The sequence below is a fragment of the Delphinapterus leucas genome, chromosome 9 (assembly GCF_059928025.1).
Source record: "Delphinapterus leucas isolate spDelLeu-1000000601 "Yukka" chromosome 9, BTC_Dleu_Yukka2, whole genome shotgun sequence".
Taxonomy (NCBI): Eukaryota; Metazoa; Chordata; class Mammalia; order Artiodactyla; family Monodontidae; genus Delphinapterus; species Delphinapterus leucas.
The window spans coordinates 23,273,191-23,296,152 of NC_143137.1; the positions used below are offsets into that span (position 1 = coordinate 23,273,191).

General features: G+C 59.1%; 1 protein-coding gene across 1 annotated transcript in view; it reads left to right on the forward strand.

The window, feature by feature from the left end:
• The window catches only part of KCP (kielin cysteine rich BMP regulator), a 48,293-nt gene extending 25,984 nt beyond the window's left edge, over nt 1-22,309 (forward strand). Inside the window, exons 7-45 of the mRNA XM_089917414.1 lie at nt 78-154; nt 762-933; nt 3,215-3,282; nt 3,498-3,594; nt 3,736-3,818; nt 4,024-4,117; nt 4,925-5,013; nt 7,164-7,257; nt 7,389-7,468; nt 7,545-7,638; nt 7,988-8,073; nt 8,148-8,229; nt 8,477-8,629; nt 8,719-8,825; nt 8,903-8,996; nt 9,674-9,847; nt 9,980-10,062; nt 10,208-10,301; nt 10,808-10,996; nt 11,261-11,431; nt 12,040-12,216; nt 12,930-13,015; nt 13,271-13,361; nt 13,467-13,549; nt 13,632-13,725; nt 14,711-14,884; nt 15,102-15,184; nt 15,755-15,875; nt 16,810-16,889; nt 17,089-17,188; nt 17,694-17,782; nt 18,103-18,205; nt 18,312-18,454; nt 18,713-18,885; nt 18,967-19,078; nt 19,173-19,274; nt 20,062-20,226; nt 20,670-20,976; nt 21,116-22,309. Of these exons, the coding sequence (XP_089773540.1) occupies nt 78-154; nt 762-933; nt 3,215-3,282; nt 3,498-3,594; nt 3,736-3,818; nt 4,024-4,117; nt 4,925-5,013; nt 7,164-7,257; nt 7,389-7,468; nt 7,545-7,638; nt 7,988-8,073; nt 8,148-8,229; nt 8,477-8,629; nt 8,719-8,825; nt 8,903-8,996; nt 9,674-9,847; nt 9,980-10,062; nt 10,208-10,301; nt 10,808-10,996; nt 11,261-11,431; nt 12,040-12,216; nt 12,930-13,015; nt 13,271-13,361; nt 13,467-13,549; nt 13,632-13,725; nt 14,711-14,884; nt 15,102-15,184; nt 15,755-15,875; nt 16,810-16,889; nt 17,089-17,188; nt 17,694-17,782; nt 18,103-18,205; nt 18,312-18,454; nt 18,713-18,885; nt 18,967-19,078; nt 19,173-19,274; nt 20,062-20,226; nt 20,670-20,976; nt 21,116-21,387 (4,736 nt within the window). The 3' untranslated portion in view covers nt 21,388-22,309. The remainder of the gene's footprint in view (nt 1-77; nt 155-761; nt 934-3,214; nt 3,283-3,497; nt 3,595-3,735; nt 3,819-4,023; nt 4,118-4,924; nt 5,014-7,163; nt 7,258-7,388; nt 7,469-7,544; nt 7,639-7,987; nt 8,074-8,147; nt 8,230-8,476; nt 8,630-8,718; nt 8,826-8,902; nt 8,997-9,673; nt 9,848-9,979; nt 10,063-10,207; nt 10,302-10,807; nt 10,997-11,260; nt 11,432-12,039; nt 12,217-12,929; nt 13,016-13,270; nt 13,362-13,466; nt 13,550-13,631; nt 13,726-14,710; nt 14,885-15,101; nt 15,185-15,754; nt 15,876-16,809; nt 16,890-17,088; nt 17,189-17,693; nt 17,783-18,102; nt 18,206-18,311; nt 18,455-18,712; nt 18,886-18,966; nt 19,079-19,172; nt 19,275-20,061; nt 20,227-20,669; nt 20,977-21,115) is intronic.
• The last annotated feature ends 653 nt before the right edge of the window (nt 22,310-22,962 follow it).

Consider the following 22,962-nt stretch of genomic DNA (forward strand, 5'->3'; position numbering starts at 1 on the left):
CCGCCTGCCCACTGGCACCACCTCAGGGCCCGGAAATGGCCCTGAGTGCCGGAGCGACAGCACCATCTCCTCCTCAGGCTGCAGCCACAATGGTCAGGCCTATGGCAATGGGGAGACCTTCGCCACAGATGCCTGTACCACCTGCCGCTGCCTGGTGAGCTCCTGTGACCCACCCTGGATATCCCATACCTGTTCCCCTCACCTGTCTGCCTCACCTCAGCTACCTGTCACTGCAGCCTGGTGTGCTGAATGTTTAGAAGTGGGGTCTCCCTGCCCATCCCCCCAAGCCTTGCCACTGGCTGCCTTCAGCTGATTCCGAAGAGTTCTGCTTTCTGGAGCTCAATCCCCATGCACACAGTGGGGTTCTTGTCTTCCTATACCTGCCCCCTCGCCTGCGGACCCTCAGTGTCCCCAGTCATCCATCTGTCCCTGGCATCCACCTGCCTCTGCTCCCTCACTTGGCTCCACACCCACCTATTTCTTTCCTCACCCTTCCACTGAGGAAGCCCTTGGTTCCCTTCCTAGGATCTCTCCACGCTGGGGGATTTGCTGGCACCTGGAAGAGATGGTTTCCGAGGGTCAAGAGTGGCAGGAGATGATGGGGGAGGGGGAAGGATGTCTCTTTTCTGCCCTTGGGCCAAGGGTAGCCCACGTAGTCTGAGCCAACTCAGCCTCTTGCGCCTCTGGTGGGTCCCAGCCTGGGGAGAGGTCTCGGTTCTGGAGGCCCTATCCTCCAGGGTTCTGATGCCTGCTTTCCACAGGAAGGAGCCATAACCTGCACCCAGAAGCCATGCCCAAGAGGACCCTGCCCGGAGCCGGGAGCATGCTGCCCGCACTGCGAGCCCGGTCAGCCTTCTGCCGGCCCCAGACCCACCTCCTGCACTCGTTCTGGGGCCCCAGAGCCTGGCCTGCCACCTGCCATGTGTCCAGAGGGCGTCTGCCCACTCGCTCCGGCAGTGGCTAGGGGTGTTCAGAAGCGAAGCCCAAGTCAGCAAATGCCGCCTCTGACCTGGGACTGAGCCAAAGGCTGTACGTCAGCGGCCCCCAACCTTTCTGACACCAGGGACCAGTTTCATGGAAGACAGTATTTCCATGGACCGGGGTGGTGGTGGGGAAAGTTTTGGGATGATTCAAGCTCATTACATTTATTGTACATTCTATTTCTATTACATTGTAATATATAATGTAATAGTTATACAACTCACCCTAATGCAGAATCAGTGGGGGCCCTGAGCTTGTTTTCCTGCAACTTGATGTTCCCTTCTGGGCGCGATGGGAGACAGTGACACCAAAAGTGTGTTGCTTATGTCCAGTCTATTCCATAAGATGCAGCTTAATTGTCACTTGCCACCCACCGATAGGGTTTTGATATGAGTCTGCAAGCAATTGATTTATGATGGTCTCTGTGCAGTCAAACCTCTCTGCTGATGATAACCTGTATTTGCAGCCGCTCCCCAGTGCTGGCATCACCGCCTCAGCTCCACCTCAGATCATCAGGCATTAGACTCTCATAAGCAGTACGCAACCTAGATCCCTCGCATGTGCAGTTCACAGTAGGGTTCGCGCTCCTATGAGAATCTAATACCACCGCTGATCTGACAGGAGGCGGAGCTCAGGAGGTAATGCGAGCGATGGGGAGCAGCTGTAAATACAGATGAAGCTTTGTTCACTCACCGCTGCTCACCTCCTGATGTGCGGCCCGGTTCCTAACAGGCCACGGACCATTCCCTGTCCGTGGCCTGGGGGTTGGGGACCCCTGCTCTACCTGATCTTTTTCCTTTCCTCAGGCAGCTTCTAATCTAGTGAGAAGATAAACGTATATAGCTAGTATAATACAAGATTTAAGAGCCAATGAACAGATTAAGAGGAGGTGGAGAAGGGTCTTAAGTGGTCAGTCGCCAGAGGAGAGGGCAGGAAGGCAGGGGAAGCCCACCCAGACTAGGTGATCAGGGAGGGCCCTACATACAACAGGTCATCCGAGCTGGATCTTCAAGGGAAAATGGGGTTTCACCAGAAGGAAAGGGTGTACTTGAAGGCCCTCTAGGCACACAGAGTGGGGAAAGGTGTGTTGCAGGAAATCAGACTGCGAAAGCCAGTGGGAACACATTGCTGTAAGCCTTACAGTTTGGACTTTCTTCTGTGGACAATGGGGAACCACTGAAGGCTGAAAAGCCAGAGTGTGGCATGTTCAAAGAGGCATTTTTGGAATTTTCACGTGGTATATGGGCTAGATGCAGAGAGACCAGTTAGGGGGCTATTACTGTAGTTGCCTAGGCATGGAGCCAGGGATGGCAGTGGGCTGCAGAAGGAGGGGTGTCTCCAAAGAACACAGTTGGATCCCATGGAACAGTGGACTCTGAGCTTGGGAAGCTAGTGGTGCCAGTGACATGAAGACAGCTGGAAAGGAGTGGAGGCAGTGGCTGTTACTGGTTCATAGTCAGGAAGATAAGGTTGCCGGGTTTAGCAACTAAACATATAGGATACCTGGGACTTCCCTGGTGGACCGGTGGTTAGGACTCCATGCTTTCACTGCTGAGGGCTCGGGTTCAGTCCCCGGTTGGGGAACTAAGATCCTGCAAGCGGCACTGCCAAAAAAAAAAAAAAAAAAAAAAAAGGATGCCCTGTTAAATTTGAATTTTGTATAAATAACATATTTTTAAATACAAGTATGTCCTGTGCAGTATTTGGGACATACTTATACTACAATATTATGCGCTGTTCATCTGAAATTTAACTGGGCATCCTGTATTGTCTTTGGCAGCCCTACCCCGGGAAGAATGGTAGCTGCTAGTTTGAAACGTGGGACAGAGGCTTAGGGACTGGTGGGTTCTGGAAATGTAGCCTGAGAGTCTTGGCCAGAGATGAGGAGTAAAGTCTTGGGAGTTGTTGGATCTCCCAACAAAGAAAAGGGACACACACACACACATCGCTTGTAGGACACGTGGTGTCTCAGGGCCACTGCTAGCACATATAATGTCTTTGGTGAAAGTTTTAAAAAGGCACGCTTTCCTCAAGGCTTCCATGTGCTGTAAAATAATGGGAATCTGGTGATTATTCGAGGCAGACACTATACTGCCATCTGCTGGAAAGTTGCAGTAAGTATACAATCTCTGAGAATCACCTGAATGGTGCCCCTTTGATGTGGCGCCCTTGGCCGTGCTTTCGCCCCAGTTCTCTGGGTCTCTTACTTGCGGGCCTGGCCCTGGTTTTGCAGGCTGTACTGGAGGCCACAGGAGTGGGGAAATGTGGCAACTGGAGCCCTGTGTCATCTGTACCTGTCAGGTAAGGGAATCAGAGCCTTGTCCCATCTGCCACCCACGTCCCCACCGCCCGGCTTAACCCCAGGCCTGGCAGCACCAAGCCCAATCTGGGGTCCTGGCAGGACTGCTGCCGCCACCCCGGCATTGAGGCCTGGAGCCTGCTAGGCCTGCTAGGCCAGCAGAGTAACTCGGCTTGGGCAGTAGAGGAGGAAGGAGGGCTCAGTGTCTACCCTGCAGGCAGGGACGGTGCAGTGCCAGGGGCCCTCATGCTCAGAGCTCAACTGCCTGGAGAGCTACACCCCACCTGGGGAGTGCTGCCCCATCTGCTGGCCAGGTGACCTCCCCCCCACCCTGCCCCGCCGTCCCCTCGGCCCCAGAGGGTTCCGTACCTACTTGGGGTCATGCCTTCCCTCGGGTAATGTCCACCCACCCCGCTCTCTGCTGACCAGTCCGTCACGCTGGCAACCCTCCCCAGGCTGTGAGTATGAGGGGCAGCTTTATGAGGAGGGGGCCAACTTCCTGTCCAGCTCCAACCCTTGTCTCCAATGCTCCTGCCTGGTGAGTCCCCCGCACCTTTGCCCAGACCCTGATCTTCCTGGGACACCCCCGCCTACCCTGGGTCACACCTGCCACTCTTTCAGCCCCTCACATACTTTCCGAGGCCTGGTGCCAGAGAGATTTTCCCTCCATCCCCACTCTGTGGCCCATCCTGCTGTCTCTGGGAGCCAGACCCAGGGGCAGTTCAGCTATGGGTGCATTACAGAGGAGCCTGGTTCGCTGTGTGCCCGTGAAGTGCCCGCCCATCCCCTGCCCTGAACCAGTCCTGAGGCCCGGGCACTGCTGCCCGACCTGCCAAGGTGAGAGCCCTGCCCCTTCCCTGGTAGAGCTCCAGGGAGGGCTGTTATTGCCACTTCTTCAACCCAAAGCCCACTCTGCTGGCCTCTGACCTGCGGCTTCCGTCAGTGGGGGCACCCATGCCTGGCCAGCCCTGCTCCGGAGCTGGAAGGCCTGGGCTCAGATTCTGCCCTTGTTAGTGGTTATGTACCTCTGAGGGAGTTACTCCGTGCTTCAGTTCCGCATTTGTAAGATGTGTAATGATATGTACGTCAATAAACATTGACTATTACCTGCTTTGCGCACAGAAGACACAGGGTGGGCCCTCGAGGCAGACCACTAGAGGGTGACACTAAATCCATGAGGAAGGAGACCTAATCCAGCCTGGGCACAGAAAGGAAAGCATCCTGGAGGTGGCGTGTCTGGAGCCAACCTCAAGGTTAAAGAGCAGTTAGCAAGGCGAAGGGCGGAACACAGTGGGGGGCATTCCAGGAAGAGAGGGCAGCCTGGGACTGACACTCAGTGTGAGGTGGGTGTGTGTTAGTCGGGAAGGTGCAGGCAGGCAGGAATGGCCAAAGCTTAAACTGAGACGTGGGGAGGGGCCAGAGACACGTGGGTGTGGCCATGCTGGCCCTGGAAGGCCTGAAAGGGCAGGCTAAGGAACTTGGGCCTTACCCTGCCTGGGGTGCTGGGAGGCTGAGGCGAGGAGTCCAGGCAGAGGCAGGATCTGGTCTGGTTTAGGATCAGAGGAGAGCCCTCAGAGGGCACGTGAAGGAGGGGGTTCTGGCTGAAACTCCCACCAGGCCTCCTCTCTGCCCATCGCCTCCCAGCCCAAGGCTGCACAGAAGGTGGTTCTCACTGGGAGCATGGCCAAGAGTGGACCACACCTGGGGACCCCTGCCGGATCTGCCAGTGCCTGGTGAGTCCCTGTGCTGCTCCTGGGCTGCCCCCACCCCTCCCCGACCCCAGGCACACCAGATTCATTCCTTCATTCCACTGAACACATCCCAAAAGGCACTGTGAGGGGACAGAGATGGAGGAGACCTAACCCTGAACACCATGAGGGTGGGGAAGGGGTTGCGCCCTCAGTATGTCCAGTTCTGAGCACAGTAGGTGAGCAGGATGTCTGTGAACCAAACTCGAGGAGTTTCAGGTTACAGGAGGAGTGAGGCCGGGCAGGATATGACAGGCAGCACAAGCTCCAGGGAGGGAGAAGCACAACTGACCTGAGGCATCTAGGACTCTGCTGTCTGATCAGGAGCCACTACATGTGGACACTGAGCCCTTGAAATGTGGCTGTCCGGTTTGAGATGAGCTCTAAATGTAGAATATACATTGGCTTTCAAAGACTTAGTATGAAAGAAAGGAATGTAAAATATCTCATTAACACTTCATGTTGATTACATGTTGAAATAACTTTTTGGATATTTTGGTTTGAGTGGAACATAATATTAAAATTTAGGTCCATCTGTTTCTTTTTACTTTTTGAAATTTGACAACTAGAGAATTTAAAATGACATATGTGGTTTGTGTTATATTTCTATTGGGCAGAACAAATCTAGAATATCTTCATGGGGGGGTGTTTACTTTGGTCTTAACGGGTGAGTAGGATTTGAGCAGGGAGAAATGGTGCTATAGACTGAATGTTTGTGTCCCGCCCCAAATTCATATGTTGAAATTCTTACCCCCAAAGTGATGGTATTAGGAGGTGGGGCCTTTGGGAGGTGATTAGGTCATGAGGGTGGAACCCTTATGAATGGGATTAGTGCCTGTATAAAAAAGACCTCAGAGAGCTCTCTCATCCCTTCCACCATGTGGAGACACAAGCAATTAGACAGCCATCTATGAACCAGGAAGGAGACTCTCACCAGACACTGAAACTCCTAGCACCTTGATTTTGGACTCCCCAGCCTCCAAAACTGTGAGAACTAAATTTTTGTTGTTTATAAGCCACCCAGACTATGGGATTTTTTATTACAGTGGCCTGAATGGGCTAAGACACCAGGCATAAAGGAAGAGTCAGGGCAAAGTCTGGGGGAGGAAGCGGGGCACACCGAGGCCTAATGTCCAGGCAGGGTGCACGCCAAGGAGGGCTGTGGTTCATGCGGGCTGAAGCCAGAGTCACAAATCTTCCTGACAGCTTGCCAAGGACTAAGGACTCCATTGTGAAGGCCGTGGGGCACCCAACCCCTTGGCAACCATGTGCTTCCCCTCCCTGTTCACACTGACACCCCACCGCCCCACCCCCACCTGTGAGGAGAGTCACTGGCAGCCCAGACACTTATGGGGCTAAGGTAGTGAGCCCAGGTATAGGTGTGAACTCCAGGGATGGGGTGTGTCTGGAAAGACCATGGGGAGTAGCAGCAGCTACCATCTGTTAACTGTCAGCTTCCAGAGGTGGACGCCATTCCACACACTTATCTTATCCCCATAACAAGGCTATGAAGGCAGGTCTATTATTGTCTTTTTTTGTTTTTTTAGATGAGTAAACTGAGGCACAGAGAACTTAAGTGGCATGCTAGGTTACACATCTATATTAGTTTCTTGGGCTGCTGTAACAAAGTACCACAAACGGAGTGCCTTAAAACAACAGAAATCTATTATCTCATGGTTCTGGAGGCAGAAGTCCAAGACCGAGGTGTCTGCAGGGCCGGTTCCCTCTGAGGGCTGTCAGGGAGAATCTGTTCCAGGCCCCTCCACCTCTGGCAGTTGGCTGGAGATCCTTGGCATCCCGTGGCTTCAGTCCTCATCTTCACATGCTTCTCTCCCTGTGTGAGTGTGTGTCTGTGTCCAAATTTCCCCTGTATATAAGGACACCAGTCAATGGATCAGGGGCCACCCCACTCCAGTCTGACCTCATCCCAACTTAAGTGATTACATCTGCTATGACTCTATTTCCAAATAAGTTCACATTCTGAGGGGGTTAGGACTGCAACATAAGAGTTTGAAGGGGGACACAATTTACTCATAGCAATATCTAATAAGTGGATAGCTGCGATTCAAATGCTGTTTCTGCCACTTGGATGAGCTCTGACGGCCCATTCCTCTGCCTGCTCTGCCCCCTACCAGGAGGGCCACATCCGGTGCCACCAGCGAGAATGTGCCAGCCTGTGCCCATACCCTGCCCGGCCCCTCCCAGGCACCTGCTGCCCTGTGTGCGATGGTGAGTCAGCAGGTGGATCCTGGAGGGGCTCGGAAAGCTGATGGACGGCCCAGCTCGAGCCTCCCATGAAAGCCAGGACACTGAATGGCATGGGGCCCTGAGGAGGGTCTAAGGCACCCTCTTCCCAACAGGCTGTTTCCTAAATGGGCGAGAGTACCACAGCGGGGAGCCCGTGGGCTCTGGGGACCCCTGCTCCCACTGCCGTTGTGCCGTGAGTGTGTCTGCCCGGCAGGGAGGGGCTGGCATCTGGGCCTGCCTCTCACCTGCTGACCAGGTCCTTTTGGCAGAATGGGAGTGTCCACTGTGAGCCTCTGCCCTGCCCACCGACGCCCTGCAGACACCCAGGCAGGATCCCTGGGAAGTGCTGCCCAGTCTGTGACAGTGAGTGGGGGGCTTGAGTCACCAGGGGGAGGGCTGGGCGCTGCCCCGAGAGAGGCCCTGGGTCTCGGCGTGGGGTGGTTGCTTCCGGAGGACTAACAGGAAGCCCCCTTGAGCTGAAGTACAGGGGAGGTCCCTTCTAAAGCTAAGCTCTGTCACCACGGGTGAGGGATGAGTTCTCACCTCGCCTCATGACACCCTGGGCCCGTGTGGGTTGGGGGAGGCTGGCAGGGCCTCCTGGAGGACAGGGGTGGCTGTCCTTGTCAGGGTGAGGGGTGGATGCCTCAGGTGCTCTGAGGCTTCCCCATCAGCCCCCAGCCCTGTGCCCCAGTCCCTCTGTCATCCTAGCCAGGCTGTGAGTACCAGGGACACCAGTATCAGAGCCAGGAGACCTTCAGACTCCAAGATAGTGGCCGCTGTGTCCGCTGCTCCTGCCAGGTAGGCGGTGCCGCTGTCTCACGCCCCGGATCTGTCTTGTCCCTTGAGGGCCACTCACCCAGCCTCCCTCCTAGGCCGGCGAGGTCTCCTGTGAGGAGCAGGAGTGCCCGGGCGCCCCCTGCACCCTGTCTGACTCTGGCCCCCAGCTCTGCCCAGGTGTGTGTGTTGGGGGGCAACCACGAAAGGGTGCTTCTCCCAACAGCTAGAGATGGAGGAGTGTTCCTTCACCGTAAGGGGAGGCATTCCTAAGTCCACCAGCCATTCCAGAGTGTGTTCAGAGGCTGCTGTGGGGAGGGCTAAGCCAGGGTCTTGGGAAGGGTCCTATGGTCTGGGAAGGGCAGGGATGGGTGGATGTGTCCAGGTTGCCATGGTGACAGCCCCCCTCCCCCGCCCCTTGCTGTAGCCTGTGTGCTTGGTGGAGAGGAGTTTGCTGAGGGGGTCCAGTGGGAGCCTGATGGTCAGCCCTGCACAACCTGTTCCTGTCAAGCTGGGGTGCCCGTGTGCAGGGCTTTGCTCTGCTCCCCAGCCCCCTGCCAGCACCCCACCAAGCCCCCCGGTGAGTGCCCCGCCCCAATCTAGCTTTCTTCCCCTGCCTTGCCTGGCCCACCCTGATCGGCTGGGCTGTGATCACCCTGCTCTACCCAGGTGCCTGCTGCCCCAGCTGTGAGAGCTGCACCTACCACGGCCAAGTGTACGCCAACGGGCAGAACTTCACAGATGCAGACAGCCCTTGCCACACCTGCTACTGCGAGGTACCTCCCCAGGCTTGCTGCTGCCCTGCTGAGCCCCTCCCGGGGCCCACCCCCATTGCCTTCTCACCTGCTCCCAGGATGGGACCGTGACATGCTCCTTGGTCAACTGCCCTCCCACAACCTGTGCCAGGCCCCAGAGTGGACCCGGCCAGTGCTGCCCCAGGTGCCCAGGTACGTGCTTACTGTACCTGTCTGGCTTGGTGAACCCTTGACCCTGCCACTCCATGGCCCCGTGGGCCCAACGGATACCTTAGAAAGCAATGGCCTTCCGAATTTTTCAGTCTGACACAGCTTGGGACTCTCTGGAACTCACAAGGTACGGGTGGGAGAGAAGAGTAGACATTCGTTTGTCCCTTCATGTTACGACACCACCCTTCCCTCCTTTCCTACACTTCCTCTTCCAATACCCCCACCACGCACATCTATTCGTATATCTACCTGTATAAGCCTGGTTCATGCAACAAATGTTCAGGTTTCCTACGCAAGAGACTGGGAGCTGGGATGCTGTGTGCCCTGATCCCCGCCCACACGGAGAGTGTGCAGGGCGCGTATCACAAACACAGGCATGCACATGCGTGAGCCCTTCGGCTCTTCACCCTCAGAGGCACACACATCTGCCTGCAGGTAAAGGAACTAAACACACACACACACACACACACAAGTGTGTGCTCGGGGAGATATGCTTGTCCGTATACACAGCCCCTCCTCCTCCTCCTCTCCCTCCATGGGGACAGCTTCCAAGTGGCACTTCTGCAGTGGCTCTGGACTCAAGGGTAGAGGGACTGTCAGCCTGCTCCTTGCACTGTCAGTCTTTGTCTTCACTCCTGCCCACCCGCCCCACTGCCCAGACTGCATCCTGGAGAAGCAAGTGTTTATGGATGGCGAGAGCTTCTCCCACCCTCGAGACCCCTGTCAGGAATGCCAGTGCCGGGAAGGCCATGCCCACTGCCAACCTCGGGCCTGCCCCAGGGCCTCCTGTGCCCACCCGTTGCCTGGTCCCTGTTGCCAGAACAACTGCAATGGTGAGGTGGGCGGGATGGGGGGTGGTCCCTCGGGATGGCTTGGCCCCATCTGTAGGCCTTTAGGGCTGGGAGGGCAGCATGCCCTGGGGGAAGGGAGGCCTCTCCCAGGCCCATAGCTCCCCCCTCCCCCAGGCTGTGCCTTTGCTGGGAAAGAGTACCCCAACGGAGCAGACTTCCCCCACCCCTCCGACCCCTGCCGCCTGTGTCGGTGTCTGGTGAGTCTGCCACCCGGATGGGAAGGAAGAGTGGGGGGGGGGGCACTTGGGGAGACCAGGAGAAGTCCGCCAAGGTGAGGGTAAGAAGGGGAGGGGTCTCCTCCACCTTCTACCACTGACTTGGCCTGGCCTCGTCCATCTGCAGAGCGGCCACGTGCAGTGCCCGGCCCGCCGCTGCCCGCCCTTGCCCTGTCCAGAGCCGCTCCTGTTGCCAGGAGAGTGCTGCCCGCAGTGCCCGGGTAGGATCCGCACCCCTCGCCACTTCTCCGGAGGGACTCCCTCAGCAGCCTCCCTCCCCACCCCCCACCCCCCCACCCCACCCCCCCACCCCCCCACCCCACCCCCCCACCCCACCCCCCCACCCCCCCACCCCACCCCCCCACCCCCCCACCCCACCCCCCCACCCCCCACCCCCCCACCCCACCCCCCCACCCCCCCACCCCCCCCCCCCACCCCCCCACCCCCCCACCCCACCCCCCCACCCCCCCACCCCCCCACCCCCCCACCCCCCCCACCCCCCCCCCCCCCCCACCCCCCCACCCCCCCCACCCCCCCCACCCCCCCCACCCCCCCCACCCCCCCCACCCCCCCCACCCCCCCCACCCCCCCAACCCCCCCCACCCCCCCAACCCCCCCCACCCCCCCACCCCCCCCACCCCCCCAACCCCCCCCACCCCCCCACCCCCCCCACCCCCCCACCCCCCCCACCCCCCCCCCCCCGCTGACGCTTGCTCTCTGGCTGCAGCCACCCCCTCTGGCTGCCCTCGGCCCGGGGGCGGGGTCCCCGTCCGCCACCAGGAACACTTCTCCCAGCCCGACGACCCCTGCCGCCGCTGCCTCTGCCTCGACGGCTCCGTGTCCTGCCAGCTGCTGCCCTGCCCACCGGCGCCCTGCACCCACCCGCGCCAGGGGCCCTGCTGCCCCTCCTGTGACGGTAACGCCCCGGCTGCACCTGCCCGCACTCCTTCCAGCTCCACCCCGGAACCTCACCTGCTCCGTCCCCCTCTTACTCTGCGTCCCTCTTTACCTCCAGGCCGGGCGCCACCCCTTCTCCCCCTTCCTCCTGGCCCACTCCTCCGGGGGCGGGGTTCTCACTAAGAAAGTGCGGGAACGGTGCCCACCCAGCCCGCAGGGCCCGGGAGGTAGTGCGCCTGGTGCGCCACCTCCAAGGCCCCCCAGCCCCTCGCCTGCCCCCCAGGCTGCCTGTACCAGGGGAAGGAGTTCGCCAGTGGCGAGCGCTTCCCTTCGCCCACTGCCCGGTGCCACGTCTGCCTCTGCTGGGAGGGCAGCGTCAGCTGCGAGCCTAGGGCCTGTGCCCCAGCACAGTGCCCCTTCCCTGCCAGGGGTGACTGCTGCCCTACCTGTGATGGTGAGGGGACGGGAACTGTACGGGTGGGGGGACAGGAGGGCGGGGTCAAAGTCATCTTTACTGCCCTAGAGTGGGTCAAAAATATTTATTACCGTAAGACAAAAGCCCTGGACCAAATTCTGTGTGGGTTTTCCCTACGGATTGGACAGGGAGCTTTTTTCTTTTTTGTAATATTTATTTATTTATTGGCTGTGTTGGGTCTTAGTTGCAGCACATGGGATCTTTCGTTGCGGCGCATTGTGGCTCACCGGCTCAGTAGTTGCAGGCGCGAGGGCTTAGTTGCCCCGCGGCATGTGGGATCTTAGTTCCCTGAGCAGGGATCCAACTGGCGTCCCCTGCATTGCAAGATCGATTCTTAACCACTGGACCACAGGGAAGGCCCTGGACAGGGAGCTTCTTTGCAGGCTGAAGGGGAGAAAGTTTGCCCTTTGGCCAATCCAACTGCCACCCCCCAGACCCCTTTACCCACCGGCCAAGAATGAGCCCTTCCCTCCCCACCAGGTCTTTGAGGCCTTGGCCTCAGGCCAGGCCCAGGCTCAGAGCTGGATGACTGGTCTCCTCTCCCTGATTTCTGCCGCTCCCCCCACCCTCCCTGTCCTCTCTCCAAGGCTGCGAGCACCTATGGGAGTCCTACCTGAGCAGCCAGGACTTTCCGGATCCCCGAGAGCCCTGCAATCTGTGTATCTGTCTCGGAGGCTTCCTGAACTGTAGCCGCAGGCCCTGTGAGCCTCTGGGCTGCAGCCACCCGCTCACCCCGTCTGGGCACTGCTGCCCGACCTACCAGGGTAGACCTGCCTTCCCACTGCCCTTCTCAACTCCCGGCCTCCCTTTGGCTGCGAGTCCCCTGGTCTGGTCACTGTCACCCCTCCCCCGAGACAGCCACGCAGCAAGCCCACAGACTGGGTTTTCCTGGGGTTCCTCACCCCATACTCGCGCCCTCCTCTCCGTCCCTGCTGTCACCTCGCGCCAACTGTGAGGGGCACCACACAACCACCCCTGTGCTGTCAGACCTTCCCGCTCTTCAGCTGTCTCCCTGCCTTCCCAAAATAGCACGTCACCAGACTCCAAGCCATTCAGTGGCTTCCACTGCCCTTGAGTCACCCAAGCACATTTGGGCAACTTCCTTCCCCCGTGGCTTCTAAAGAAGCCACCCTCCCGAGCCCAGCCCACCTCTCGCCTTCATTTCCACTGTGCCCGTTCCTCTCATCTTCCTCCCACGAGGGCCCTTGCTCTGTGATCCCACCCTCAGTCCCCCCCGCCGTGCTTCACGCATGCAAGTCTCACCACCGTGGTGGTCTGGCTGAAGTCTTTCCTCCCGCCCCTCACCTTCCCAGCCACTCATCTCTCTTTCTGACTCTTAGCTAAGCTTTGGTAGAGGACCCCAGGCCCGGCTGTGTGTGTGTGTGTGTCTGTGTGTGTGTCTGTGTTGGTGTGTGTGCCTGTGTCAGCAGAGGGATCCACTGATTGCGGCTCTGCCTTGTATTCCCCCCTCTGCCAGGATGCCTCTATCATGGGGTCACCGCTGCCCCCGGAGAGACCCTTCCTGACCCGCTCGACCCCACCTGCTCCATCTGCACCTGCCAGGTGAGGCGGCCCTTTGGGGGCTTGGAGCCCTTCATCCCTTGATCCTCCTCTCTGGCCAGAAAGAGGTCGTCTCCTCCTCCCAGGGTACACGCTGCCTGTGACATCCATCAGGACAGATTGGGCTCAGGCCTCCTGGGCTGAGGGAGGGGGTCTGGGCCGGGCAGGTCAGTAGGGGCACACCCCCATGAGGCCACATGTGGCCTGGTTTGAGGGTGTGATGACATGGGAAGTGGCAGCGTGACCTCTCTCCCCCAGGAAGGCTCCATGCGCTGCCGGAAGAAGCCGTGTGCTCCAGCTCTGTGCCCCCATCCCTCCCCAGGGCCTTGCTTCTGCCCTGTTTGCCACAGTGAGCACACACACCCCGCCCCCCCCACGCCTCCCCCTCCCGCTCTGCCAGACCTGACGCTGGACTGGTAGCACAGCCCCCGCCCAGGACACATGTCACCCACAGGCTGCCTCTCTCAGGGCCGGGAGCACCAGGATGGGGAGGAGTTTGAGGGGCCCGCAGGCAGCTGTGAGCGCTGTCGCTGTCAGGTGTGGTAGGGAGGTGGCAGAGGGGGCAGGGGCGGGGTCAGCTGGCCTGGAGAGCAAGTCACTGACCAGGCATCTCCTGCAGGCTGGCCAGGTCAGCTGTGAGCGGCTGCAGTGCCCACCTCTGCCCTGCCCACTCCAGGTCACAGAGCCGGGGAGCTGCTGCCCTCGCTGCAGAGGTACGTCTGGCCAGTGGGGCTGCTCCCTTGTTTCCGTCCCTCCATCGGCCCCACCTCCCTCCCCTCAGCTCTCCTCCAGACTTCCCACCTCCCTGTCCACCCGTCTGTCCCTCCCACACCTCAGCCCTTGAGCTCTCACCACATTCACCTTCAGCTCTTCCTACCTATCCCTGCCCCTGGCCTATCCAGACCGTCTCCCCTTCTAGGTGCTTATTAGAATCTCCTCGAAGCTGCCCATTCCTAACCACGCCCCATTCATAATGATAATAATGATAATTAACATTTATTGAGCATATACCATGTGCTAAGCACTTTACACATACCTCATTTGATGCACACAACGATCTCAACAAGTAGGCATTATTATTAACTTTTCCCATTTTATAGATGAGAAAACTGAGGTAACATAACTTACCTGTGGTCACTTAGCCAGTAGATGGCAGAGTCAAGATTTGCATCTAGGCCGTCTGGTTCTAGAGTAGGGGACTTTTTTAGCCTGTGTGAGCCCTCGCCCCGTACACTGCCCAGCATGGTATAGGAACTGTCAGCGTCTCCTTGCCCTGAGATGAAATCCCCATTTAACAGATGGGGAGACTGAGACTTGTAGAGATTGAGTTACCTTGGGCACACGGTTACTGATGGAGCCTCTCATTCATCCCACGTGCATTTATTACACACTTGCTGCAGGCCAGGTACTGTTGCTGGCACTGGGCTATAAGAGACAGTGCCTGCTGCCTGGCACTGGGTCTAGCAAGCAAGCAGACGAGGAATGGGATTAGAGTCCAGGTGTTCTGACCCCGACCCAGTGTCTTTCCCCTCCATCACAGGCAGGAGTTCTGTCCCAGGACACCTTTCCACTATATCCCTGCAGAAACCCCTCCTGGCACCCACATACCCTACTGAGCACCCAGGGTGAGGGGGCTGGGTCAGGGGCAGACATGCAGAACCCATACTCAGAGCTCATCCCTGCCCACCTCGGACACAGGCTGCCTGGTTCATGGGGAGGAGCACCCTGAAGGCAGTAGCTGGGAGCCCCCCAACAGCCCCTGTTCCTCCTGCATGTGTCATGAGGGTGTCATCACCTGTGCCCGCGTCCAGTGTGTCACCTTCTGTGCCCAGCCTCACCTGGGGCCCCGTGACTGCTGCCCTCGATGCTCTGGTACTGGGAGCCTGGGGTGGGGGGATGTGGGCAGGGAGGCAGTGCCCCGTCAGCATCTCCCTGCCATTGCCCTGGGCTGGGCGGCAGAGGTAGGGAGAAGTGGCCCCCATTCTTATGCACACCCCATTCTCTGAGGCTGGGGGGCCTGGCATTGCTGCCAGCCTGAAAGCTCCCTGATTCTGTTCTGCTCTTAACCCCCCACCCAACCCCTGCCAAGCCTGTGAGCATGAGGGTCGGAAGTATAAGTCCGGGGAGAGCTTCCAGCCTGGCGCAGACCCCTGTGAAGTGTGCACCTGTGAGGTAGGGGAGCGCAACGTTGAGGGGCAGCCTGGACCCTGCGGGGAGCAGGCATTGTGGGGAGTCAGGAGTGTGTCCCTGTGGCCAGGGAGTGAGGCAGGGGCTTGGGGTGAAGAGCCGGCAGGGCCAGCAAGTCTGGGGGGGCAGGCAATGGGCGGGCCCTCCTGGCTGGAGTGTGGGGTGGTGTGGGTAGAAGGTTGCGGGGAGATGCCTGGGAATTGGTTGGGGGCCATACTGGGGAACTTCTATTTGAAAGGTAAGGGTGAGCCAATGAAAGGGTTTTGAGCAGGCGACAGACATCGTAGATCAGGAGATTAGGCAATGGGATTGGGGAGGGGGATGGCATGGGAGTGCAGAAGGGTCAAAGGCCACATGAAGGTTCAGGCCCCAGTGACTGCAGGCAGCAGGCACTGTCCTCTCTGGGGACTGGGGCATGGGGTGAGGAGATGCTCAGTCTCTCTGCACACTGTCGTCTGATCTGCCCAAGGCAGATGGAGGAGCCTGGCATCCAGAGGAAAGAGGGTGGCTCTCAGCTTCCATGGCCTGGGACCCACCCCCTGCTCGCTCATTCAGCTGCAGCCTGAGGGAACTCCCAGCCTTCGCTGTCACCGGCGGCAGTGTCCCAGCCTGGTGGGCTGTCCCGCCAGCCAGCTCCTGCCCCCTGGGCCCCAGCATTGCTGCCCCACCTGTGCCCGTGAGTCCCCGGACTTGGGGGGAAAGAGGGCAGGGCTGCCACCCCCAGAGTGACACTGGAAGGGCCAGCCAGCCCTCCTCCACAATCCCAGCCCCAGCCCTTTCCTGAGTCCAGTGGATTGTTCTGGAAACCTGTACCCTGGAGGGTGAGACCTGTAATACCCTAAGGGGAAACGGGAAGCTAGCAGGACCCCTTGACTCTGAAGCCTGGTGCATCTTGTCCAGCAGGTGGCGCTGCAGGGTTGCAGCTGTGCTGGCTGCTGGCTTCTTGAGGGCAGGGATATTAGGACCAGAGGGGCAGTGAGTCGCCCAGCTACAGAGGTGGGGAGAGGTGTTCTTGTCAACACTTGTTCGGATGTGCTGCTGCAGGGAAAGAGGAAAGGCACAGTATTTACTAAGCACCTACTGCATGCCACGCACTGTACTTGGTGCTTTTAATAAACAGCATCACGTTTAATTCTCAGTTACCCAGTGAGGAGGTGTTATTACTCCTTTTGTTAACAGATGAAGAAATTGAGGTTCAGAGAAGTTGATTAATTTGCCCAAAATGGCACAGGCACTGAGTGCTGGAGCCAGGATTGGAACCTGGGGTACCTGGCTCATTGTGCTTCCTTTCAGACGATGAGTGGGAGGGCGAGCAGGGCGGGCAGCCCAGTGGTCCTTAGTGACCTCAGGCTGAGGAAGCCACACTTTGTCCGTTTTCAGGCCCTCCATGCTAGCAGCCTAGCAAAGTTCCTTTTCAAAAGTCCAAACTTTTCTTTGCTGGAACAAAAGGAAAAGGGATCTGTCATTTCTGGAATCAAGGTGTTAGTGCCATAAGTATGCCCTGGTCCCAAAAAGCCTGGGGACGCAGTAGGGGGATAAGGGGTCAGTTAGGCTTTGTCCCCCACCCCCATCCCGGCAGCATCTCCCATACTGCGTTCTTGTCTTCACAGAGCCGCTGAGTCCCTGCACGGAGCACCTGCGGGGGTCTAAGCTGGCCCTGCCAGACCCCTGCTACACCTGCCAGTGCCAGGTGAGCCCTCCTGCCTTGGGGATTCCTCAAGCCCCCTCTTCTCCTCTGTGGGCTGTGGCTGCGACTCCTCTCCTGCAGCAGCTCTGGGCTTCCTACTCACCCCCGACATTTGCCCACTTGTCCTGAATGTCGCATCCTGCCTAGGCCCTGCTCCCTCCCTGCTGTTCTCTACCTGTCGTGTTCCTGTGCCCTTCCACAGGACCTGACTTGGCTCTGCATTCACCGGGCCTGTCCTGAGCCCAGCTGTCCCCTGTTGGAGCGCCATACCCCCCCTGGGAGCTGCTGTCCCGTGTGCCAGGGTTCATGCCCAATTTTGTTCTGCATCCTCAGAGCCGGAGCCAGGAGGGAGACAGGAGGGGTGGCATCCATGGGCCAAGTGGGCAACCTGGGGTGTGCACTCAGAATGCAGGCTTTGTTCTTTTGTAGAAAGGGAGGGCTGTTCGTTGGGGTGGAGGAGGGACCCATGAGGTAGAGGGAGGCAGGGAATGAAGCCTGGATTCTCAAGGCCTGGCCTGAGGCTTGGCTCAAGGACCCGAGGCCCACTAGCAGGGCATCGAACAGCTGAGCTGGCAGCCGGCCCAGAGGAAAGTTCCAGCTTCTGGCTTTTGTGGCTTCCGGGACACTCTGGACATCCCGAGCACTGGTGCCAGGTCTGCCGTCTAGTAGGCCATGGTGCTGGTTGAAGAAATCAACACCATCAGGGTGCTAATTGGATGGGGTGGGCACTGCCCTGCCCTGGCCTTCAGGGTGAGCTCATGCAGGCGGAATGACAGTGCTCTCCCATCCCCATTTCTTCCTCCTCAGAATGTGTGGTGGAAGCTGAGGGCCAGAGAGTGGCAGATGGAGACAGCTGGTGGGACCCCAGCGACGACTGTATCACTTGCACCTGCCGTGTGAGCTGGGGGTGGGAGGGTGAGGGTAGAGGACCTGAGAGATGGATAAAGGGAGGAGCTTCTGGTCACTGGACCAGAGAATATGGGGTCTTCGAGGTAATCAGAAAAAGCCGCCCCCTCTGGGCATCCCTGTGTGAGGGCAGGTAGCTGAAGGTGCATTTCATCCCCTACTTGAACATGAAGTGGCTGTTCTTGTGGGGCAAGGGCAGAGAGAGAGGGGGCTCCCGCCCCAGTCCCTGATCCAGAAGGGCTCCAAGAGTGTGAGGCCAGGGACTCCAGACCCTGCCGGAAGTCCCTAGAGCCATGGCATCTGTCCTCAGCGGGGCCGCGTGGAGTGCCACCTGGAAGAGTGCCAGGCCCTCTCCTGCCCCCACGGCTGGGCGAAGGTGCGGGAGGCTGGCAGGTGCTGTGAGAGATGCCAAGGTGCGGGCTAAGGAGATGAGGGGGGGGGATCGGGGAGGGGGGAGGCGGGAGCGAGACCCAGTGTGAGGGGTGGGCAGCGGACCCTCGCCCCTTACTGTCCCCTCAGCCCCCGCCCAGTCGTGCGCGCACCAGGGCCGGCAGGTGGCCTCCGGGGAGCGTTGGGCCGTGGACGCCTGTACCAGCTGCTCCTGCGTAGCCGGCGCCGTGAGCTGCCAGAGCCAGCGCTGCCCGCCGCTCTCCTGCGGGCCCGTGAGTGCTGCTGTCTGAGGCGGTGGGATGGGTGGCCACTTGGCACCGCCCCACTGGGTGCCCCGGGGAAGGAGGAGGCTGGACTTGCCCGGGTCATGCAGTTCCCGAAGTAGCCACGAGGTGGCGCTCTGACCCCCCCGCCAGCAGTAAGCCCAGGAGCCCTGGAGCCTCCCCAGCGATCCTCCGTGCCCCGGGAGGCTCTGCGTGGCGCACGGCAGGGAGCGCAGCGTGTCTGACGGTGTCTGGGGCGGAGGCCAGGACGAGGCCCCCGCCCTGCGTCCCGGCAGCTGCTGCCCCCGCTGCCTCACCCGGCCCGGTTCCTGCATGGCCTTCGGAGACCCTCATTACCGCACCTTCGACGGCCGCCTGTTGCACTTCCAGGGCAGCTGCAGCTACGTGCTGGCCAAGGACTGCCGTGGAGGCGACTTTAGGTGCGCAACCCCCTCTGCCTTCTCCCTGCCCCCTTACACCCGTCCCTGCTGACCACTGCATCTGGGCCTCCCACGCCACAGCGTGCACGTGACCAACGATGACCGGGGCCGGAGCGGCGTGTCCTGGACCCACGAGGTGGCCGTGCTGCTGGGAGACGTGGCCGTGCGGCTGCTGCAGGGCGGGGCGGTCACGGTGAGTAAAGCCAAGGACCCGGGGAAAGTCGGTCCTGCGCTTTCCTCCCCGCTGTCCCGACGTCGCTCCTCCTCCCGCCTCCCTTCTCCTCCAGGTGGACGGGCGCCCCGTCGCCTTGCCCTTCTTGCGGGAGCCTCTGCTGTATGTGGAGCTGCGGGGACGCACGGTGATGCTACACGGCCAGCCGGGGCTCCAGGTGCGGCCGGGGCGAGTGGGGTGCAGGGGAGCCTCGGGCCTGTTCAGGTGTCTGTATCTGTAGAGGGAGTGGGGATACCAGCTACCTCCCAGGCCAAATGAGGCCACAGAGGTGAGAGAGTTCTGCTGGATTCTGAAGGGAGAAGAGGAATCAGGGTTAGAGACCTCCACGTGTGATGAAAGGAGTTCTGAGCCTGGTTTGCGATCTTGGCTCAACCACCCACACACTGGGGCTCTTAGGCCATTACCTTAAGCCCATCCTCTCTGGGCCTCAGCTTTCCCATCAGTCAAATGGGGGAAGGGTTGGGAGGGTGGGCAATGTCAACTGCCGTCTCCTGGGTGGCTTCAGAGATTTTCTCCAATTCCCATGTCAAAGAGTAGTTCACTCCCTGGCCTCCAGCAACAAGCACATTTGTAAATTCATAAAATAAGTCTTGTCTACTCTTATGATACAGACTCTAATTATGCTTTGTTCTCGGTAAGGCCTGAATACCCATGAGAGAGTGACTCTCTGGAAGAGGGTTGCATTTCATGGGGGCGCCGAGTTCATGGAGGATGAGGGGAGAAGGTGCCCTTTTGAGGGAGCTGCGGGTGGCTCTTCAAGTCTTCTGTGTTTGCCCAGGGCTGACAGGGCAGGTACCTACTTGTATCCTCCCTTCCAGGAGACATCTCCACCTGTCCATTCTCCTCCCCTACAGCAGGGGGCGTGCTGACGCCGCCAGGATCGGCACTGGGCTTCCTGGGGCCCCTGCCTTTCCCCACTCTCCAGTCCCAGCCTCTCTGCACAGGTGCTGTGGGATGGGCAGTCCCAGGTGGAGGTGAGAGTGCCTGGCTCCTACCGGGGCCAGATTTGTGGGCTCTGTGGCAACTTCAATGGCTTTGCCCAGGATGATCTGCAGGGCCCTGAGGGGCTGCTCCTGTCCACTGAGGCTGAGTTTGGGAATAGCTGGCAGGTGAGTCACACAGGAGCTGGGGGGCAGGGGGGAGGCACAGTTGAGCATGAATCTCAGAGCAGCCTTCTGGTATGGAAAGGGAAGTTTGCACACAAGGTGGGCTTTGGGGCTTTCAAGGAGGTTTGGGGACTTCTTGCCTGCTGTGGTGCTGGGGGAGGCAGGATGGCCTGTTGAAAGCGGTCTCATCACCTGAATCCCCAAGCCCTGCTTTGCCGCTCACGAACTGTGTGACCTTGGACAAGTCACTTACCTGCTCTGGGCCTTGGTTTGTCCATCTGTAAAATGGGAACAAAGGAAAAGTAGCTGATGCTTCCTTTGCTGTTCTTATAGGGAGGTTTATGAGGCTAAAACAAAATATTTGGTGCAAAGTGCTTTGAAGAACATAGCACACAAAGGTCGGCTGCCAGTGGATGCTGCCATATAGAGCCGCTTTCCCCACCTAGGTCCCAGAGGGGCCAGGACCTGGTCGGCCCTGTTCCAAGGGCCGTGAGGTGGATCCATGCCGGGCAGCAGGGTACCGTGCCAGGCGTGAGGCCAACGCCCGGTGCAGGGTGCTGAAGTCCTCCCCGTTCAGTCGCTGCCATGCCGTGGTGCCACCAGAGCCCTTCTTTGCCGCCTGCGTGTATGACCTCTGTGCTTGTGGTCCTGGCTTCTTGGCTGACACCTGCCTCTGTGACGCCCTGGAAGCCTATGCCAGCCACTGTCGCCAAGCAGGGGTGACTCCTGCCTGGCGGGGCCCCACACTCTGCGGTGAGGGGGCAATGCCCAGTGCGAGTTGGGGGAGGGGTGACACGGAGGGCTCAGGTCTGGACAGCGTAGGTACAGGGAGGGTCACGGGGGGGGGGGCCTGGTGACTGGAAAGTGACTCTGCTTTCCACTCCACCTGCAGTGGTGGGCTGCCTCCTGGACCGTGGCTTCGTGTTTGATGAGTGTGGCCCACCCTGTCCCCGCACCTGCTTCAACCAGCATGTCCCCCTGGGGGAGCTGGCGGCCCACTGTGTAAGGCCCTGTGTTCCTGCCTGCCGGTGCCCCGCAGGCCTGGTGGAGCACGAGGCCCACTGTATCTCACCCGAGGCCTGCCCCCCAGTCCTACTCACTGGGGACCAGCCACCCAGCACTCTGCCCAACCCCAGCCAGAAGCCCCAGGTCCAGGAACCCTGAGCCAGGACGACACCGACAAGGATTTATCAGGCTAGAAGTCTCCCCTCGGAGAGAAGCTCCCACACTGCCCGGGCATCGGGAGCCTGGGTCTGGGCCCCACAAAGACCCCAGCCGTGTGGAGTCAGAAGCAGTAAACTCGGGAACTGCCCTAAGGTTTCTCTGTGTGTATGTGTGCTGCCTCTGGGTGCTGCGCTGGTGGTGTGGGTTCTTTGGAACATGGGGTCCAGAGGTCAGTGTCCCCAGACTCAGGGTGGTAGCAGCTGTGGGGTGGACCTTGCCCACTCTCTGTGCCTGCATCTCTGGGCTGCCCCTACCTGCCACACCCTGGTGCTGCCTGGGAAACCCTGCGATGGGCAGAAGGAGGACCCAGGTGCCCTGGTGCCAGCCCTGTGTTTACATGTAGCAGGCACGGCCTGTGGCCCCCATGTGCGGCCCTCTGTGGGGCCCTCTGTGGATCCAGGTGGAATCCTGCAGGGGCTGAGGAACACTGGGAAGGGGCTCAGTGCCCACATGGCATCCCCCTTTCCTTGGGGATATTGAGTGCTCAGGCACCTCCTGGGCCACCCTAAGAGCTGGTGACAAAAGGACCCCACGCCTGGGTGGGGAACAGGAGAGACAATGTTTCTGTGATGACATACAGACACATGTGATGAAATACACACACACACACACACACCCCTCAAAAACCCAGATAAACACATGCATGTATCCCTCGTGTGTTCGCAGCTACACCCACCCCTGACGGACATGTGGGCAGGGGACACACATGTGACTTTCAAAGACATCCTTATAGGGGAAAGAACATGGGTTTTGAAATAGGAAAAAAAAAAAAATCTCTTTCTTTGACCAATAAAGTCTCTTTTCAAAGAGAACTGTATTTTGAGTTCTCTCTGCTACCTAACAGCTATGTGACCTTGGTTTTCTTAGGGACCTTAGCTAAAGATCGGGGTTGGGGGGACCCTAGTATTCCAACAGAGAGTGAAGGGAGGGCGTTGGGCTGAACCAACCCCCACCCCACCCCCGCCTGCTTCCTCAGCCTGCTTCTGCTGGGGCCCCTTTCATGGAGCGGTTACAAAGCGGCAGGCAGGCCAGGCTGCTCGTGACGGCAGGGTATGCGAAGACTACAGACCATCACGTATGCCTGTTCCCTCCCCTTGTCGTTACTTCTACGAACTGTGTCCTCATCTGCTGTATCCCGTGTGTTGCGGAGAATAAACAGAGCGTGGACAGCTTGGAGCAAGCACTAGGGAAGCGCGTTACTACTCACACTCGGGACCACATTTTCCCAGAGGCTGTTTCTCGTGCTGTCTGTCCCCAGATGAGGGAGACAGTGCCATGTGTTAGGTAGGACAGCTTACTCTCTGGGGCCCGGTTTTCTTTTCTGTGAAATGGGGATGAAATCGATACCACCTACTTCATAGAGTTGCTTCAAGGAAGGAGTACGTGTACGTAGCATTTTGTGTCCTGGTATACAGTTAGCTGTTGGGAGCTGCTGCCTGTATTGGGCATATATCTCATACCATATAATGCAGTTGCAAGCTTCAGATATACATTTGACATTTGAACAACACGGGT